We start from the raw sequence: 20,393 nt of genomic DNA, 5'->3' as shown, positions 1-20,393 counted from the left end.
AGGTATTGACCCGCCCAGCCAAAAGACGTCTCTGTGGGAACGCTATTGATTATTGCCACAGCAATAAAGGTCCCAGAAGCTTGTGAGAATGTCACGACTCTCTGCTGCCTACCAGCCCCGGTCCCCAACACACAAACACAAAGACAGAAACACTTTCACTCTGACAGATCCTAACCTGCAGCCTCTCATTCTCTCACGCTAACTTAAGCATTCTGACTGGGCAAAGAAAAGATGAAAGGGAGATTGGTGGCATAGTGACTGCCTGCTGGGGCTAGGATGTGCATTTGTGTGTGTGACTGTGTGTGAACATGGATGAGTAGCAGGCCCTTGAGAGACCCCCCACTATGCTTTAAAGGCTCACTTCACCCAGATTCATGAAAACATATTTACATGCTGGTTTCCAGCTAGGCTGATAGTTTGTAGTTTGGTTGTATTCTGCAGGAGTTTTCATATTTCTGTCTTTGAGATTTCTGTGGTACAAAGTTGGTGAATAGATTAGTTTTTTGTTTTTTTTTTTAATTTGGATGAACTGAGCTTTTAACGGAGTGAAGCCACACTACACATACACCATCATCATGTAACTGCAGTCTTTCAATCTGTCCCTTGCAATCTGGTCAAAACAATACAGATTTTCTTTTTGTCTTTCACTCTCCCCCCATCTTTTCTCTCTCTTTCCTTCTCCCTCTGTCTCTCATTCACACACACCCCCCCACACACAAACGCCACCTCCACCCTTGACCTCGCAGTGAAAAGTTAGTGCACCCGAGGTTGAACTCTCCCAGATCTGCCTCAGCCACAAACGCTGGGAAAGTGCCCCTGACATACATATATATGCGTGTGTCCGAGTGTGTGTTTGTGTGTGACTGTGGAAACACTTGGGGTGTCATGAATAGGAGAGATTTGACCCTCAACCCCCTGACCTGTCCACACAAACTGCGCCTTTAACCCAAAGGCTGCTATTGTTAGCAATGACTGCCTTAGTTTATTCACAAAGCCCGCCATAAGAGTCAAAATTCATTATATACCACTTTGTTTATTATTTTCCACCCACATCTATGCCTCTCCTCATTTCTTCTTTCTTCACCATTCTCTTTCTCCTTTTCCCATCACTCCTCTTTTTGCTCTTTTCCCAGCTTCTGTCCTGTCAACCACAAATTCAGATCGTGACTTTCCACTTGAGTTTTGAGCAGAACATCAATTTTTATTATTTTCCACTTAAAATTAGTATTTGAATTTTTTTTCTTTTCTTGCCCTTTCAGTCTAACTGATTTAGATGACTGGATCAGGTTTTGTTGACACACGTCATTTACGTTATCACACAGATGAGGAATGTTAGAAAATAATTTTTGGACCTTTACAAACTGGTCAAGAACGATTTAAACTTGCTGGATCTAACCAATGATGGACTGAGATCTTCTCCAAGGACCTCCAGGGGTCACTGAGGAGGTTCAAAGTGCAGCAAAAATCTAAAGTGAACTCTCCTTTTGATCCACCGTCTTGAGAAACACAGTGGTTCTTATCTACCAGTTATGACCTCATCAGGGGAGATGAATAAATAAGAGTAATTTGTTGACTGTAAGACTGAACAATACCAGTAGCTGTTTAATCAAGTGAGTAATGGAAGGTGTCTCTACAGCATCTCTAGCCACAATGAACAACTCCTCTCCTCTACAGACCATAATAATAAATAACACCACAGAGCAAATGGAAGATGACTAATAATGTTGTATTTAATTTTTTTTTTAGATGATCTCTCGGCTAAATACCAAAAAATTTCCAATGTTGTTTTAAGAACTGCCATAACTCCACTGGTTCAGTGATCAGTCCCCCTCCCAGCTCTCTTTGTCTCTCTGATCAGATCTTCTGTGTTTGCTGCTTTAAACTCATCACTTAACCCTTCCTACAGGAGACAAGGGCAGACACTGCAGTCATGAAGTCCCCCGATCACCCTGTGGCATTCACACCATCAGCTTTGCATCACATTAGTGTAAATAACTTGCACCAGTGGTGGAAGAAGTATTCAGATACTTAAGTAAAAGTAGCAATAACACAGTGTGAAGTGTTTTGTCGGCAAATTTGAACTACATAAACTTCACTCTATAGCAAAGCATCGTGTTTTATGAGCTTATTATAAGTCTTGTATATTAAATCTTAAACTACAAATAAATACAGCTGAGTTTATTCCACATTAGATTTTCTTTAGTTACTTTACCCATTATTGCCTTTTCTGAACAAAATAAATGTTTTCTGAGAAATTACAGCCTATTTTACACATCTCCTTAATGTGAGTGCATTTCAGAAGTTGAGCTCCTCCTTGCAGCAGATGCAGGTAATGCATCTATATAATATCTGTGTCAGTTCTTTGAGAATGCTTTTGACACAGCTTGCCCATACAATTGTGATTAACTAATAAAACCATTATGGCCAAGGGCCTCAGACATATGCTTTCACATGGACCTTCTCTTGGATCAAACTCTCCCTCTGCTGGTCGATCTCTGAAACTGCAGCCAGGATAAACAACAGAAACTACCAACTACTGATGAACACTGCAGCTTTCATATTACTACTACATTTTATACCACATATTTGTGCAATATGTTTCTTATTAAGTATATTTCATAACGTGAAATACACGTGCTTAATGTGTATATAAATGTTAACACCCACACTTAAGTCTAATGATTGACCTGTTGGCTAAAAATGTAACATGGAGGAAAGAGCTTGTGCTAGTTTAGAGAAAAGTGAGGGTTTGGGTTTTTTTTTTTTTTGTTTTGTTTTTTAAAGAAAATTTTAAATTAATTCCTTATGGAGTTTGTTGACTGGATGACTGCATGTTAACTGCTGAACGTCACAGCTTTTCCACTTTCCTCAGCAGGACATGTCACCATTGTCTCCTGAGATTATTGGAGAACCACAGTCTGGCCAAATCACGCCTTCGTCTTTGGAAGACGTTGTCAAGACTTTTCTTGTGCCACAGGCTTAAAGCGGAAGTTGTAACTCAAACCTCTGTAGGAATGGGTTTGGATTTGTTCTTGGAAAAAATCGAACCAGCTTGCTTGTTCTATAAACTGAAGGGGGGTTGAAAATTTTGGGAAAGCCCAAATTTTTTTTTTTCTTGGACTGCTGACGCGTACAGCGACTACGTGCTGTGGTGCTGGAGCCCCGTGGATTGTTTAGTATCCTCCCAGCTTCCACCATGTTACCTCTCTCTCTAGTCTTAGCGGCCTTGGTTTTCCAGGCAGAGGGTTACTTTGCGGAGGAAAAGTATCCGGAGGAGTCGAAAATGCAGCCTCCTACCGTGGTTATCGCTATCATAGCCAGAAACGCTGCCCATTCCCTGCCTTACTACCTCGGAGCTCTGGAGAGACTCAACTACCCCAAAGATCGCATCTCTGTGTGGTGGGTTCCCTGCATGGACACCGAGGACTGCATGCACTGCCGGGGCTGTTTGTTCAGGGGTCTCCTTTTTCTTTTCTTTTTTTTTAATCCAACCATAGCAGCCGTTCAAAAGGTCAATGGCATTTAAATGAGTTTGTGAAAGCAGCAGCGATCTCCCCCTCCCCTATCCCCCCCGTGCCTCCTCTCAGTCCAGGCTGCCTTTTCTCTCTCCGCCACATTCATTTCCTTCTGTGGTTTGCATGAATTTATGTCCTGTTGAGTTTCTTCCAGCTGATATGCTTTCTTAACAATGCTTTGAATAAACTTTGTCTAACACTAACGATTAAAACCCACAAAGTGAACTGTCCTCCAGTGGTTTTAGCACTTTGTGCCTGTGGGTTACTTAGCAGTAGATTATTCTCGTTTAAACTGTATTTTCCTTGTAAATTTAAGATTTGATTTGATGAAACTGGATCTAAGAAGAAAGGGTGAACTTTTGCTCAGGTGCCTAACAGTACAAAAGAGATCTGTGACAATCATTCAACATGATCCACGGTGAATTGAAAATGTGTGGTTAAGATATTACACTACCTTTCCACTAGAGGTGGGGATGTGGAAAAATATCCTTTATCACAAGATTCAGGTTTACTTCCCAACATCAGTGTTAAGATAAAGTAAATTTTCTGAGAACTAGTAGAGAAATTGTTCATGGATGAAATAATGTTTTCAGTTAATCCAGCAAATTAAAATACTTAATCTTACTGATGCAAATATCATATAAAAAAAATCTGTATTTCACCATAGAGAATCTCTGCTAATTGGTTTTTGTTCTCATTTAGGCCCATAAATCATGCAGAGACTTTAAATGGACACATAACACGCTACAAACCATTTGGCAAAATCTCTGTATTGTTTCATGGTACTGAGTCATCATCTTGTCCACTTCCTGCTTTTAACCAAGTCAGAGTTTCCTGGAGCAGATATTTTGAAGTAGCAGTGAGATAAACATAAAATTAGCACTTTGGTAGATTACATACAGTTACTGTGGCATGTAGTTATCATGGAAAGACCAGTGTGAACTCCTGATCGAAACTCTGAAATCTTCCAGATTTGGTCACTTCAAGGTGGTTTGCAAATTCTCTTTTTAAATATTCCTCTCAGAAATTGCCTTATGAGAGAAAAACAAATATGTGTACATTGTAAAGATTCATTGGAGTTCTGTCCATATTCACTCCTTTAAACCAGCAGTCAAAACATTTCACTCAGCCTGATTTTCATCTGTTTTGGAAATGTGCCTCTATTGTACCATCTGCTTTCTCTCTCCTTAGGGCTGCCACGGATCACAACTTAGATAACACCACAGCCATACTGAAAGAGTGGCTTACTGTCATGCAGAGATTTTACCATTACGTTGAGTGGAGGCCCATGGATCAGCCCACGTAAGTCCAAATACAGTGTATTAATGTACTGAACTTTTTCACAATAGTGGTCTGGTTCAATGCTGATCCTGTCCTGATGCTGCAGGTCATGTGTAGAACTAGCAAATCTTCCTCAGGACACTTCAGTAGGTCCATAGATATGAAGGAAAAGAACGGAGTAAGCCCTCTCCCTCTCTTTGATTTTATCAGGATCACAATCAAACATTCCCTGAAGTGTCATACTGGTGGTAATTAAATAAATTAGCCCCCTTGCTAATGTTCCAGCTCAAAGCTGTACTTGAAGCTTTGATCTTGCTCATTCTGTCTTTTTGTCCTACGCACTATGAAAATTTATTAACACACCTTTATAGCCTGAGTGGAGTCACTGAATTTTATCTTTGGATAATAAGGAATGATGCTGCACGCCTCTGCTTGTCCATACGAGTTTCTCTGTGTGGACGTCTGTCGGAGCTGAGGAGATCATCAGTGGAGATTTTTTGTGGATACATGTCAGTTATAGACTCTGTATATAGGTCAGTTACATAGTCTGAACTTTTTTTTTGAAGGTGTCAGTATAGCTGTATGTTAAGCCTTGTTTATACGTCTGTGGTGTTTATCATACAGTATATAGAATTTATTTGGTGATCTACTTAAGCATTTTTACCCCCATTCTAATTTTTCTTGTGTTTCTGTATTTATTTCTTAGCTTTGAAATTCTGCATTGAAAAGTGGTTGAAACTAGTGATTGATTTTTATTTTCATTTTGAGTTAAATGTTTTCATGGTATCACTTATTTAGGAAAGGTATTTTGCTAAAGAAATCTTTGAGCCTAACTCCATTAGAAAATGTCAGATCAGTTCAACAGTATGCTGTGATAGTTTATATATATATATATATGGTCTCTATTGTTTCTGTTTGTCTCAGGTCCTATGCAGGAGAGCTGGGTCCTAAGCATTGGCCAAACAGCAGATATGAGTATGTGATGAAGCTGAAGCAGGCAGCGCTGAACTTTGCCAGAAAACGCTGGGCTGACTACATCCTGGTATGCTATAAAATAATGTTACTTGTGACAGCAGTTTTAGATTCATATCAGTACCTTCCTTGATTCATCTGATGAAATTAGTACCTTCTTTGCTGCTGAGAAAAGACACATTCTGTGTTCCTCTGTGTCTCTGTTTCAGTATGCTGACACAGACAATATCCTCACCAACCCAGACACCCTCAGCCTGCTAATAGCAGAGAACAAGTCCGTCATTGCTCCCATGTTAGATTCACAGGGAGCGTACTCCAACTACTGGTGTGGTATCACTCCGCAGGTGAGCAACACTTCAGAGTGTAAACTTCATAGCGATCGACCACCTATTGTAAAATAACACTTCTTCGTGTGCTCTTATTTAGGGATATTATCGTCGAACAGCAGAGTATTTCCCTACCCGTCACCGCCACCGACTGGGGTGCTTCCCGGTGCCCATGGTCCACTCCACCATGCTGCTGGATTTAAGGAAGGAGGGCATGAAGAATCTGGCTTTCTACCCTCCTCACGAGGACTACTCATGGCCCTATGACGACATCATCGTGTTCGCCTTCTCCTGTCGCGCTGCAGGTTTGTTGGTGCTTGTTTGTAGTTGTGTTTTTGTCTTCACATGCACTTAAAGACAAGTAATGCATGTACAAACACACTTTTTCACCGTTAGATTAATGTGTCCTAGTGAGAAAGCAAGGATGTTACACAATTAATGAGTCATTCATTCATCTATTCATTGATTGATCCGTCCTTGTTACTACTCAGAGATACAGATGTACCTGTGTAACAAGGAGCGCTATGGCTACCTAAACGTCCCGGCCAAACCTCACCACACCTTGGAAGATGATCGCCTCAACTTTGTTCATGTCCACCTTGAGTCCCTAAGTAAGAACAGACCGGATTCACCGACACACAGGCTGAAAACATATCTGAAAAGCAACTGTTGTTAATCGTGGTCTAATCAGCCACATCTCTGCATTTTACTGATTTATGTTCTTCTCTTCCAACTGTTTGTCAAATAGTTGATGGTCCTCCCATGTACCCGTCTCGCTTCGTTCACATGTTCCCCAAACAGAGAGACCTCATGGGCTTTGATGAGGTAAAAAGATTTTTCAACTAGAATCAAAACCTCTCAGCATCAGAGAAAAGAAAAATTATATTTACCCAAATTCTTGAATGCTGTTAATCTAAAACTTGCTGTTAAGCTTCTTGACATCAGCTTTTAATTAAATTTGTATGCTCACACAGTGGGCTACGTAATGATGAGAGCATTAAGGAATTCTGTAGTTTATTTAGGCATTTTAGCATCACCCAGAATGAGTGTGAAGTGTGTTATCACTGAAAAGTTGTCGCTGGATGAATTTTTAAATAAGTAAGGAATAAGCAGTAGATCTGTTTGTAGAAGTCAAAAATGGGGTCAACGATGTGCATGTCCACAGTGCATGACATGCAGTTTTCAGAGTTAAATATCAATTTGTCTTCCTTGTCACAGATATATCTGATAAATCTGCGACGCCGTGCTGACCGCAGGGATCGGATGTTGTTCTCTCTGAATGAGCTGGAGATTGACGTCAAGGTGGTGGATGCTGTGGATGGGAAGTAAGTGCAGTACTCTAATACAGTGAGAACACAGAACTATGGATATTGTTTTTACTGTAGGTTTATATTTCATTTATTATCCTATTTTGAGCAAATCTGAAAATGAAGACAGTTGAGGCTGAAAAAAAAATCAATTTTTATGCCTAATTATAACACGTGGCAAACAGTTTGCAGGCAGCAGTGGACAGTGTGCAATGAGGTTGTCTGTGGAATTATAGGAATATAATAATATGTGTGTGTTCAGTGCACTGAACAGCAGTGACATTAAGATCCTGGGCGTTGACCTGCTACCAGGCTACTACGACCCGTTCTCTGGACGCACCCTGACTAAAGGAGAGGTGGGCTGCTTCCTCAGCCACTTCTACATCTGGAAGGAGGTGAGAAGACACACAAATTGTACATGAAGGACCAAACCATCTTAACCATCTTTTGGTCGGCCTGAAACAAACATTTTTTCCTTCTCAGATAGTGGACTTGCAGATGGATAAAGCACTTGTCTTTGAGGACGACGTTCGTTTTCAGTCTAACTTCAAACGACGAGCCCTCAAAATGATGGAGGAGGTGGAGCAGGTGGAGCTGGATTGGGACATCATGTAAGACAGACTATTTACATTGTTCCTGTTTTAAATTAAGGCTAAGAATTAGGCAGGAATGGGTGAAATAAGGTTAAGTCAATACAGTATCCTCACAAGTGTGTTGTGTGTTGAAGAAAGGGGCCATCTGTCCTCTGACCCCATGTTCAGGAATGCAACACACGTTACTCACAGCTTATTTAAACACAGCTAAATAGTCTCAGTCTCAGGCTTGTATTTGTGTGTCAGTTTGTCCGTGATTACAGTTTCAAAGCAGATGGAAACAAAACCTCAGGCACATGATGAAAGTATTTTGAAAGTATCTATCAGCATTAAGGTGGGATGTGTACCAGCTTTCCTTTGTGTGTGTATTTTGGTTTCCTTACCTCTCTGAAAATGGTTAGACACATATGCAGCACAAATGCTGCAAAAAGAAAAGAAAAGCAATTTCCAGCACATTTGGCAGCAAAGAAGAGCAAAGAGCAGTTGTTTTTGACATTTTTCTTCTTCTTTACCTTCTTTTTTTCTCATTATGGTTTTTATGGTGCTACAGATATTTTGGCAGGAAGCAGGTGAATCCTGGAAACGAGGATCCTGTGGAGAATGTCCGTAACTTGGTGATGGCGGACTACTCGTACTGGACCCTCTCTTATGCCATCTCGCTACAAGGAGCCCAAAAACTGCTCAATGCTGAACCGCTTTCCAAGATGCTGCCTGTAGATGAGTTCCTGCCCATCATGTATGACAAACATCCCAAGTATGTATGACAAGAGCTCTGAATCCTCAGATGCCTGCACACATCATACTTTTCCAGTTTTAATTTTGGTCTTGATGAATATTTGTGTGAAATTATATAGGTGTTCCTTATCAGTCATGTTCACGTTCAGTGATATCTATGGAAAACCCTGTCTTTCAGCATTCTTCTGCCACCAGACATATAATTAAAACAGACCTCATAATTACAAATGTTCTTCCCTATAGCTGCCTAAACTCTGCCTATGCATGCTATATATTTAGCCTAGCTTTTATAGAGTTATAGATTAAAGAACTATAGTGACATCTGTGGTTTTACTTACTGTTTTACTGTGGTCAGTTTTGGCCTGAATCTCTATTCTAGTCAGTTTTATATGTAGTGCTCTTTGAGCTAAATAAAAACACCACATTTGAAAATAAATCTTTAATCTTTTATGATATGCAGGTTTCATGGCAGCGTCTCCCTCTGGGATTGATTGCCTGGATTGTTTGAGGCAAAGTGGACTTCTTCTTTTTTAAGGCACACTTGTGGTTGCCAGATAGACTTGAACAGCCAAAGGGGATTCAGATGTGTTTGTTTGAGACTTGTGGTGAACTTAAAAAAGATTAACATTTTTAGCCATGGTTGTGGGGTCGCTATGAAGTTTACACTTTTCTTATTTAGTTAAACGCTTCAGTTGGATGGGTTCCCTCTAAATTTGGTGCTCACATGTCTGCTTCATTGGGAATTTTAATAACTTCAGTGATCCCTTAACATTTGATTTAGCTCCGTCATCAGGTCAAAATGTTGTTTAATGCTTTGGTTCATGATCAAATGCCTGCATGACTAAAGACGTTCCCGTCAGCCACAGCTGTATGTTGTGTTAATGGTAATTAGCCAATATTAGTATACTGATTTGCTAAACTGGGACAGTGAACGTGGTATGCTATACATTATACGCGCTAAGCTTAAGCATGTTAGTATTTTCTTCAAGAGCGCCTTGCTTTGAACTATTTAGTTCAAATGAGCTATTTGAGCTGTTTATTTCAAAGCACCACTTGTCCTAAATATAGCTCAGAGCTGTTAGCGCGGCTGTAGACTATTGGTCTTGTTTCTATTCTTACATTCACAGTTTGTCCAATTCAAAAAAACTAAAGTTCCAAAGTTGTCAGCAACAGCATTTTGGTCCTCTCAGCAGTCCAAAAGTATCCACTACTATTAATCTTTGTTTTCCTCCATTAATTCCTCCTCCATCTCATCTCTATTAATTTCTCTCCAACCCAGGTGGCTGTAGGCCTATATGCAATTTGTTGTTTGTTTGTGGTTTATTATAAAGACATTGTGGCTTGCATTAGTTGTGACACCTTAAAAATATTTCTCCTCCAAACAGTTTTTTTAACCTAATGGCTCCATGTTAAAGCAACCCCGTTCCCATTTCTAACCCCAATATTTCTGGCAGTAGCCCCAACCAGACAACTCTTCTCATCGTCCTACAGTGATGATCTAACAGAGTAAAAGGGACACATATGAGCTGCTGACTGTAAGAGATGAAATGGACTTTGGGCTGAAGTGCCTGCAAACCAGAAGGCTTGGCAGCGTCTGTGTGCTTCATCATGTGTGGAAAACTGGCTTAAAGCCAGCCCACTTTCTCTGTTCTCTCTCTCTCTCACCTCTGTGATTCTAATTCGTTATGCTTGACTGGTCAGCTAAGAATGCACAACAACCGCACACCACACTTCGGTCCTGCTGTCGCCCTTCATGCTGAGAGTAACTGCAAATCAGCCTCTGTGAAATGGATGCATTTCAACTTACGTCAAAGATAACACAGATACTAATTATCAACGCTTACTTGAAGGAAAATTTGCTAAAAGTGCACTAATATTTAATCTCTGATGTGGTTGTCCATTCTGTTGTTAGATGTTATTTTCTTATATTGTTACATACTAGATGTTCTAAAGTCTCAAATGAATTCAGCCAAATCCACGTGATCTCTTACCACTGCTTTCTCTCTCTGCAGTGAGGACTACAAGTCCCATTTCCCCAACAGAAACTTACAAGCCTTCAGTGCACGCCCTCTCCTGGTCCAGCCATGTCACTACGCTGGTGATCCCCAGTGGGTGAGCGACACGGAGACGTCCACTCTGTGGGACGATGACTCGGTACGCACCGATTGGAGGGGTTCCCACAAGACCCTGAAAGGGGCTGCGCCGCCACCCGAGATGCTGTCAGCTGCCTACAGGGATGAACTTTAGTGCGGAGCTGACGTGGCTGTGGAGGACATGCAGGTCAAAAGGCCACAAGGTCAGAGAGACAGATGCAGAGAAGAGGAACTGCTCTCAGACCCTTTCCAGTCTACCTTGTGTCACACCACTGACATGCTCAGTGTCATTTGGACCTGGACTATGTTTTTTTCAAAGCATGTTAGTAAGTGAATGGCACAGGATAATTTTTAACAACATAAGGGACGATGTTTGTTGAGATGTAAAAGCAATGGATGTGTGCATCTTAGTAATTCAGATGCTTGAACGTGCACAGCAGATTTTTCTCGAGAACAATCCACCCTTGAGATTTTTTTTTTTTACTTTATTCAAACATATTTAATATTCTGAGAGTTCATACAGTTTGTATGGCTGAGGTCAAGAGCATCTTTGTTTGAATGTGTGCTTGTAATGGTGTGTGTGCTTCTAATGATTGCATGTTGCATGTGGAATGTTGGCAGGTGGCTTTATAAGGACTGTCTGTTGATCACAGACTGAGGATCCAGTAGTTACTCTGTTCACAACTCCTGGCAAGTTTGGACGAAAGTCTCAGACTGTTATTGCTATTATTTCTCTTTTTTTCCATGTTGTCATATCTATCTACTCCATTTTTCCATTTGTGCATATCTTCCACTGGTACTGTTAAGAGATACAGTTGTATCTAAGGCAAAGATTAACCCTGTTGAATATTTCCCTTTGCTTCATTAACAGTTTTAAAATTGATGTGCTTCATGGTTTCCAGGGACAGAATAAGACTGTTCCAGTGGTACCAGATTACATGCAGTAAGTGTTTTGTTAGTGAAACTAACACAGTGAATGTTTGCATATGAACAATTTAAGCTTCTTTAATTTTTTTTTTTTTAACAAGTCATTACTATAACTGAAATAACACTGACTTGGGTTAGGGTTAGGGTTAGACTACTCTCTAATTGATGGCCGTGTTTCATATTTGGCCACACAACTTGAACTTCATGTTCTGATTGCCTTCAAGTTTTTGTCTCCACACTTATTTTTTACATTTTTATATTTTTATTTAGATGCTAAAATGGCATTGTTCAATCGTTAAGGTTTAGGTTAAATCATACGTAACAGTTCTAACTTTATCTACCAAAAAGAGAAGAGTATAATGCCAGTATATCTGGCATTATACTCTCAAGCAGAGCTCTACAACAGGGGGGTCTGTGACCCCTAGGGGGTCCGCGGAGGTACTGCAGGGGGGTCATGGAATTTTTGGTTGATTAGACAATTTTTTTAATTTTTTCCCCCACAAATTTAAATGTCTATAAAAATACGTTAACATGAATTGAACATATTAGTGAATGGATGGCAGGAGATGTTATCTTTCAATCAGAAATGCACATATTTAGCGGCACACAGGAGCTCTCTCAAGCTGGGCACTGGTTCACTCACTGCACGAGACTAGACCTGTCCCTCCAAGCCTTCTGCACACTAAGAGGGGGACTCACCCCTTTCGCTGCTGTGCCAATCATTTGACACAATTCAATTGGCCTAGAGCCTATTCAGTCCCGCAGCTAACTGAGATCCCAGACACAATTTGAAAAGGAGAGACCTATGTTTATAAATGGCAGTGACAGGGCCACCCTACTCACTGTACCCTGCACATGTTTAAAATAAAAACATTAATATAGGAACCTGTGTATTGTTTGAATAGCTTTGTACGGAATGCCACATGCCTACCTGATCAACATGCCTTCCTTTATACTTAAAAAAAGTACAAGTGACCCCACATGTATTGTAGCAGAAGTCTTAATAAGCCATATTAAAGCACAGCCTGTAATAATAACCTTTTTGTAGAATCACTAGGATCCTTTTCAATGTAGGAATGTGTTGACACTTTGAACAGGGTTGCAATACAAGTAACTGATGTAATTCTGACGTCCCTCGTGGATTTAAATTACAATGATCAAGTTACGCTAAACGTATGCCACATTCATATGTTTTTGCATCTAAGATGGTCTAATGTCGTGCATTCATTTGCTCTCATTATGTGTGTTGCTTTTCCTGCGTATGTCTTAATTTATTTGTTGAGTCACTCTTGATGTGGTTGACAGACGAGTCACACGACATGATTTACAACATGCAATTGAAGTGCAATGGCTTTTCTACCAAAAGCCTCTCTCTCTAAGCGTCTTTGAGCAATAAATTTGTACTCACGTTATAAAACAGGATGTTTGGGTAAATGTTCAGCAAACTTTTCAAAAGTTAATAAAAATTAGTTTTTACACATTGTTTCATTGTATGAATGTGGTTGTGGATGATGTTAATTGACAAGCCAGACTTTTGGTGGTTAGAGGAGTTTACAGAAATTTGAGGGGAAGTTAGTACTACCATATGTTGTACTGACCATGATCCACCACAAGGGGGTACAATATCATTTTTCATGATAAAATCAGGTGGACCAGGCAAGTTCCTTGTCCCTGGATTTGTGACAATCTTTGGAAATACAGTTGCACAATTTAGATTTCATTTACTTCTTTTCTGACTAATCCATCTGTATAATCTATATTTTACTTTTATTTTACTGCAAATGTCTTGATCTCAGTCATTGTAAAATTAAGTGGACATAAAACTTTAGTAGAACCATTGAAAAGTTTTGTGTATGTCTGTGCAGGGACATTTTTGTAGCATGCTCTGATTTTTTCTTTCTATATGCTACACTTAATAGTGTGTCAGTCCTGTCCTGTCAACAAGTGTAACAAATCAAACCAGATCTTATGCATTCAGCTATTTTGTCTCTGGTGTAGTGTCTTGATGTCAGCTGTTTGCATAAGCGTTGGCTGCACTTAAGAAACTATTATTTAACCACATGAAAAGAAGATAACAAAGTTCAAAGTTTGGTGTAGACCATTTTCCCAGTCTCAAACTTATAACAGAACACACACACGACTACATAAGACTGAGGGATTGGCTGCAGCTCCTTGATTCAGCTCCTCTCCTGTTCCAGGCTGTATGAACTGGAGAGAGCCTTCTGTCACAGGAGGGAACCTAAACTTAGCACCTCATTGGCTGCTAGTTTGGAGGTGGGGTTTTCACGAGGTCAGCTGAACAGGAGGAGGCACTGCATATGGCTCGTCTACATAGCATGATGTCTTGTAATGTTGAGTTACCTGTTGTTTGTGCATGTTAAAATGATTTCTCTTCACACACTTCATTCCCCATTGCAAGATCACCATAAATAGTGCTTGGCACGTGCACATATATGTGCAAACTCTACATATATGATTTTCTGTGTTGAGCTGTTGTTCTACTTATGCTTGATTTGGTTTCTGGACCTTGAGGACTTCAGCAGTTTCTGCAGCTGCTACCCTGACATCCGCCATCACACGCACACACATTCATGAATCTCTATAGAACAAACAACAAACTGACAGTTTCTGCTTCTCCAGTGGCCTTTGACCATATTTTTGAGGCAGATGCAATGCCATCTTATGTTACCTTTTACTCCAGAGTTACACGTACACATATGAAAACAAAAACGAGAGTTTAAACAAATCCACAATCAGATTATTCAAGTAATATAAAGAAGAAAAAAAACAACAGGTTAACAACTACAACCCTGCATAAACCATACTGAATTCTGACCCCTTCACTTTTCAGACTTTTTAACCCTTTAAAGGACCATACTGGTGCAGATTTTAGCTTCATTTGTGTGTTTTGTTTTTTTTCCCTGCTCAACAGTAATGTTAGCAATTTGCAGTCACATGACTGACCTAATTTTTGACTTGGTAACGAATGATCCGCCTGTGCAGCATTTACACGTATGTAGATCCACAGTACACTGACCGCGCTGGGCGGGGAGGGCTGAAGACGGAGAACTACAGCTGCACCACCTGATTACTCCTGAACTCCGACTCCTGTGCCACACTTTCAAGCGCCGTTTCTCTCTGGAAAACAGAACTATTCGGCCATTTTCACACGACCCCGGTTCCTTCTCTCTGTAAAGTGTGTTTTCTTTCCTCGATCTAGCATCGAGTGTAGCCGGGACTGTCCGTAACAGGCGGAACCGAGTGTAAGTGTGCATGTGGAAACCAAACCGCTTTATCGCAACAAAGTTACTGCATAAGCCAACTTGCAGGAATGGTCGCGGTGTTTTGTACTCGGTGCCTGCCAGTGTCGGGAGATCTCATGCAAGGCTTTATGCCACGTTACTGTCCGTAGCCGCTGGCGCTGTTCTTGTTGTTTTGGCACGTGGCGTTCCAGCGCATGCAGACTGTTCTATTATGCATGTTAGTGTTTATGTTGTTTTAGTCCCACTTCAAATGAAGTGACACGAGCTGTTGTGAGCATGCTATGAAAACTTTACAGTGCGGAACGAGCGCAGCATCGTGCGATATCCGATGTTAGTGGGACACCGCCGTTGCACTTCAGTCGAGTCAGTTTGTACAGAATTCCTTTGAGGTTTGCTGCGACAACATTTTTTCCAGGTCCTCCTTCTCACTGTCCAGCCACTAGAGGTTGCATAAGCTTGAACTACAAGTGCCAAATGATGAATGAGAACTTGGTGTAAACGGATAAGGTACACAGTCATTCAGTCAACCATGCAAATGTCAGTTTAAACCCGTTTCTTCTCATGCTCGGTTCTTATATGTGCAGACAGGCCTGTCATTGTCAGTCTAGTTAATAGGTGCCAGCCTGCTGTTTTTGCTCTTTTGTTAGGGTTGCCGTGTTACTACTTGGACTGAAGGCACCCGACCATGGCCTGCTTTGATCCTTCTGCAAACAACAGCCACCTGGCTGAGGAAGCATGACATATTATCTGGGACCAGAACAAATAGATGCAGAATATACTGTAAACTATGTGTCATGTCACCTGTCATGTTATCATGTAGTTTAGAAAGAAACATCATTGTAAATAACTTTGAAACTAGTTGCATTTTCAAGACCGTATTCTAAGACCTTGCATATTTTGCAGTGAAATTTACATATGCTTCTGTGGCTTCACCCTGTCCCCTGGTGTCCTCTTACTGTCCACAGGGGATCATGGCCTTCCTAGGGAGCGCATTGCGACGGGTGGCGTTGGCAGTACGGCCTTCTCTCTCTCCTTTGTGCCGGACAAGTACTCGGTCCTACAGCTCAGAGCCCACCAAGGAAAAAAGTGTTCCCTATGAGAAGACGCTCAAACAGGAGGACGGATCATCCTCAGGACCCACTAAACCTTTGCCCAGGTTAGCTTAGCGGATGGATGGAAGGAGCTCTTACTGTACTACAGTATGTGCTGTGAAAGTGACTGTTGTCTTCCAGGAGTTACTGCAATTCAACATCTGTTTGGATTTTTCTTACATTAACATGGGATAATTATGGATGATGACCATGTACATAGCTGTGTAAGTTGATTATTGTAGTAATGGATCAATACATGGCTGTGGTACTGGACCAGTTGATTACTCATGATGACCGAACAGATCATAGATCCTCTGTGCATCTCTCATGTCTAGAAAAGGTTTAAAAACAAAGACATTTGTCAGTTTAATGAAACAAACAAAAGTTTGGTTTAATGACAGCTATGGATATAAGTAGTGATATAATTCATGTACTGAATTAAAAATGCTATTGATTTTGTTTCTTAATTTTAGGTGAAAAAAATATTTGAGGATATCAAACTATTGACTGTTGAGTTGGTTTGATTGAATTGTGAATTGTGGCACTTATTTGAGTTTTGAGGGCCATCGTCCTTATCGCAGTTTGAAAGTCATGTTCTCAGTTCACCCGCTGTTATCTGCCACCTGCCTCAGGTCAGCGGATGTGGTAGTGATTGGAGGAGGCAGTCTGGGCTGTCAGACCATCTACCACCTGGCTAAAATGGGTGTGACCAACGTAGTTCTGCTGGAGAGAGACAGACTGACTGCTGGCACCACCTGGCACACTGCAGGTAACAAACTGTAACAATATGGACTACTGAAAAGAATGTGTATTTACCTGAAATAATATGTGCTGAAAAGCTTAGTACCCAAATATTCTCTTACTATTAACAAATGAGTTTTTATTCTACATAAATATCATGTTTTCAGTATATACAGTACCACTACCAAGTGCACTTTTCTACAATTTAAACCATTCTCCCCAGCAGTAACTCTTTACTTATCAGCCTACAGTTTGTTCTAACCTGTACTTCAAGTCTAGATTAGGTTTTTGTAGATAAAGAACTTACAGTTGTGTGTTTGTATGTTCACCTGTACGTGCGCTCACGTACTGGACATGCATTCTTGTCTGTTAATAAGTATTTCTGTCCATCTGCTGATCTGTTTGTCCATTCACTAGGCCTGCTGTGGCAGCTCCGTCCCAGTGATGTTGAGGTGGAGCTATTGGCCCACACTAGGAATGTGATTAGCAAAGACTTGGAAGAGGAAACTGGTCTCCACACAGGTTGGATCCAGAATGGAGGACTCTTCATTGCCTCCAACAAGCAGAGACTGGATGAGTACAAGCGCCTCATGTCGGTAAGAACAGAGATGGCTGTGTTTTTGTCTGACTAACAAATTCAGACACACACATTTGTGCAACAAGAAAAAACTCTTTGTTCTCTTTAATTCCAAATGCTCTCCACAAGAAAGCCATAATTCCAATATAAGTTTTTTGTGTCACAGACACATCTGATTACTTGCCTACTGCATGTAAATAAAGGTTTTACAGTAGCCAGGCTTGTGCAGTACATTCTTCACATAACCTTTTTTTGTGTGTGTAAATAATTCTATTATTTGGTTAATGACCGGTGTTATTGCAGTTACCAAAATGCAATACCTGACAGAACCTCACTGTTTCACCAAACGAAACATCTAAGGAAAACCAATCTAGCCACAAAATGGCAGTAAAAGTGTTTAGATTGACAGTCCTCAGATCATACTTAACAATATGCTGCGCTATTAACGCATCCTGCAGCTGCTTCAGAGTAAGAAGGATAATAGCTTTTGTTTTCCTCAAATGTTTTACTGTGACACGCTTAGTAGGAAGTGTTGTGTGACGTTTTCTCTTTGTGGCCAGCTGCTCTTAACAGTTAAAAAATCATAAAAAATAGAGAGCGTTTAGAATATAGAAAGCGTATTAATATAAAATTGAGGTGATACAACTGATTACTTTGAATGAATAAATCCTTCTCAGGACCACAGCCACTCAAACATGTTATATCTCGTTATTTCTAGCTGGGTAAAGTTTACGGCATCGAGTCCCACGTGCTGTCACCTGCTGAGACCAAGGACCTGTATCCTCTGATGAACGTTGATGATCTGTATGGAACGTTGTATGTACCAAAAGATGGCACCATGGACCCAGCAGGCACCTGTACCACCCTGTCCAGAGCTGCTACCGCCAGGGGAGCCACGGTAATGTATAGTGATATGCTGACTGGTTGTTCTCCTCTTGGACCATGAATATACATCATATATATATATGTATATTACTGTGGATGTACACATTTGTAATAGCGGTCTGCTAAACCAAATAAATAAAGGTTACCTTTCGGAGGTTATAGCATATTTAGGTTTATTATTTTTAGAACAGCAGAACTGTTGAAGTTACAATGCAGCATTGCAATCAGAAGCCTATACAATGGTACAAACCTTGTAATTCCAGTGTTTGACTCTAGCATGTCATTTGCAAAAATGATCTCATTTTCTATATGACACTCCAGGAGTTTAGTGAGTGGCTGTCAGATTTTTTTTTTATGTGTGACACAACAGTGTAGTGTAAAAATAACACCCTTATCTGAACATGACAATCTAGTACAGATAGCAGTATCACAACCTTGTGTACAGCTTAACATTAATTGCTGTTTCAAACAGATGAGGGCTTTAATGGCTGTGAGTAAATGTCACACATAAAGCCATATTTCTTCTTTAACTGATCAGTGGTCTATGACCCGTAAGTTCATGACGGTAAGTGCGTAAGCTACAGACTATTGTGTTATTATCTCACATGCAGTAACACTAAGGCAATTTATTTGGAAGTGCTTTAGATAAAAGAAATTTTAGATTTAAAAACTGAGAGAGAGAAACTGGCTTTTTACATGCAAATTTAGAGGCAATACTTTTTATTAATAAAATGCAGACTTGAGGCTTTCGTCTGACTCTTTGGCCTCATGAAGGCAGCTGCTTTTTGGGTAGATCACTATGGTAACTGAGACTACACAGCTGCTGGATCCAAAAACACTGTCCTCAAATTGACAAAATTAATCAGCTAACCTATATTTCAGTGTGCTATTTGCTCTCAAAGAACTACATGTCAGTGGCATTTTTAAGCAGTTTACATCAGTTTATCGTATAATAATGAGGAATTATGAAAATATGAATATGAATTTGAGGTACAGCCAATTGTTTCATGCCACCTTTACAGCAGCTTTGGAGAACGCAAGGCTGCGCTTGTGAATAGAAATCTTTTTGCCGTGGGCAGATATTTAAAGGGCTCAAATATTATTTGAGTGATTTACTGTTCAACTCCTCTGTTCATTAAACACAGGGACTCCTGCAAGGGTGGAACACTACGTATACAGTATCTCCATAAATAAACTCCACACTATCCTCTTTAAATCAGGTGATCGAGAACTGCCCTGTGACTGGTATTAAAGTGCGGACAGATGACCTCGGGGTGAAGAGGGTGAAGGCAGTGGAGACCCCTCATGGGACCATTGAGACGCCTTGTGTGGTGAACTGTGCTGGTGAGATCAGCTAACTTATCATCTCGAAGACAAAATAAATCAGAGGTGACAAGGGTTTTGGTTTTGTTAAGGAGTGTTAATTGGGTGCAACAGGTCTCCCTGTTGATACACGTATGGCAAGCAAATGTGAGATTACAATCACTATTTAAACATTATTGGGGTGGCCGTGGCGCAGCAAGTTAAGAGTGCGGCTTTGGACTTTGGACCGGCCTGAGATCGGAGGGTCGTGGGTTTGATCCCTTGACCAAGTGCAAAAAAATGGATACGGTGGTGGTGAAGGAGACGCGCCTCCCCTGCCTCTGCGACCATGGCTGTGGTGCCCCTGAGCAAGGCACTGATCCACCCCAGCTCCCCGGGCACCTCATTAGGCAGCCCCCTGCCCCAGTGTCTCTAGTGCATGTGCATGCTTGTGTGTGTGTTTCGTTCACTTGGTGTGGGTAAAATGCAGAGAATAATTTCTCCAGAGTTAAAAAAAAAATCATTCTCACAGGTTTTGCCTAAATTGTTTTTATCTAGGATGCAAGGTGGTATGATTTTGTACTTTTTGTCTCTGCTTGTTATGCGCAGGTGTGTGGGCCACCAAGCTGGGAGAAATGGCTGGAGTCAAGGTGCCTCTCATAGCGATGCATCATGCCTATGTAGTGACAGAGAGGATTGAAGGCATACAGGTAGGACCGCCATCTGTCTTCACTGCTTGACTGTGGTTAAACAGATTGTATAATAATAAAGATAATAATAATAAA

At 40.7% G+C, this 20,393-nt stretch overlaps 2 protein-coding genes across 3 annotated transcripts in view; both read left to right on the top strand.

The window, feature by feature from the left end:
• The first annotated feature begins 2,991 nt into the window (after positions 1-2,991).
• cercam (cerebral endothelial cell adhesion molecule) lies at positions 2,992-13,187 on the top strand. Its single transcript, XM_041059625.1, has 12 exons — positions 2,992-3,399; positions 4,707-4,817; positions 5,721-5,838; positions 5,978-6,112; positions 6,195-6,399; positions 6,586-6,705; positions 6,843-6,919; positions 7,313-7,419; positions 7,664-7,796; positions 7,885-8,012; positions 8,545-8,748; positions 10,742-13,187. Exons 1-12 carry the CDS (start codon positions 3,197-3,199, stop codon positions 10,974-10,976), a joined length of 1,776 nt encoding a protein of 591 aa, XP_040915559.1. The 5' UTR covers positions 2,992-3,196; the 3' UTR covers positions 10,977-13,187.
• A 1,569-nt stretch (positions 13,188-14,756) lies between these two features.
• Positions 14,757-20,393, top strand: part of sardh (sarcosine dehydrogenase) — a 35,705-nt gene continuing 30,068 nt past the window's right edge. Inside the window, exons 1-7 of one of the 2 annotated variants that reach the window (XM_041059407.1) lie at positions 14,757-15,012; positions 15,978-16,168; positions 16,736-16,872; positions 17,262-17,440; positions 18,140-18,319; positions 19,527-19,650; positions 20,218-20,318. In XM_041059407.1, coding sequence (XP_040915341.1) covers positions 15,984-16,168; positions 16,736-16,872; positions 17,262-17,440; positions 18,140-18,319; positions 19,527-19,650; positions 20,218-20,318 — 906 coding nt within the window. In that variant the 5' untranslated portion in view covers positions 14,757-15,012; positions 15,978-15,983. The remainder of the gene's footprint in view (positions 15,013-15,977; positions 16,169-16,735; positions 16,873-17,261; positions 17,441-18,139; positions 18,320-19,526; positions 19,651-20,217; positions 20,319-20,393) is intronic. The other variant, XM_041059408.1, reaches the window with a different exon arrangement.

Source organism: Toxotes jaculatrix, chromosome 16, assembly GCF_017976425.1.
Source record: "Toxotes jaculatrix isolate fToxJac2 chromosome 16, fToxJac2.pri, whole genome shotgun sequence".
Taxonomy (NCBI): domain Eukaryota; kingdom Metazoa; phylum Chordata; class Actinopteri; family Toxotidae; genus Toxotes; species Toxotes jaculatrix.
The sequence above is the reverse complement of the archived record's forward strand: the minus strand, read 5'-3'. Positions and strand labels throughout refer to the sequence as shown.

Coding starts and splice junctions, on each gene's coding strand:
- cercam (XM_041059625.1), top strand. CDS start 3,197: ATGTTACCTCTCTCTCTAGTCTTAGCGGCCTTGGTTTTCCAGGCAGAG. Junction 6,113..6,194: donor GGTGTGGTATCACTCCGCAG/GTGAGCAACACT, acceptor GCTCTTATTTAG/GGATATTATCGTCGAACAGC. Junction 7,420..7,663: donor GTGGATGCTGTGGATGGGAA/GTAAGTGCAGTA, acceptor GTGTGTGTTCAG/TGCACTGAACAGCAGTGACA.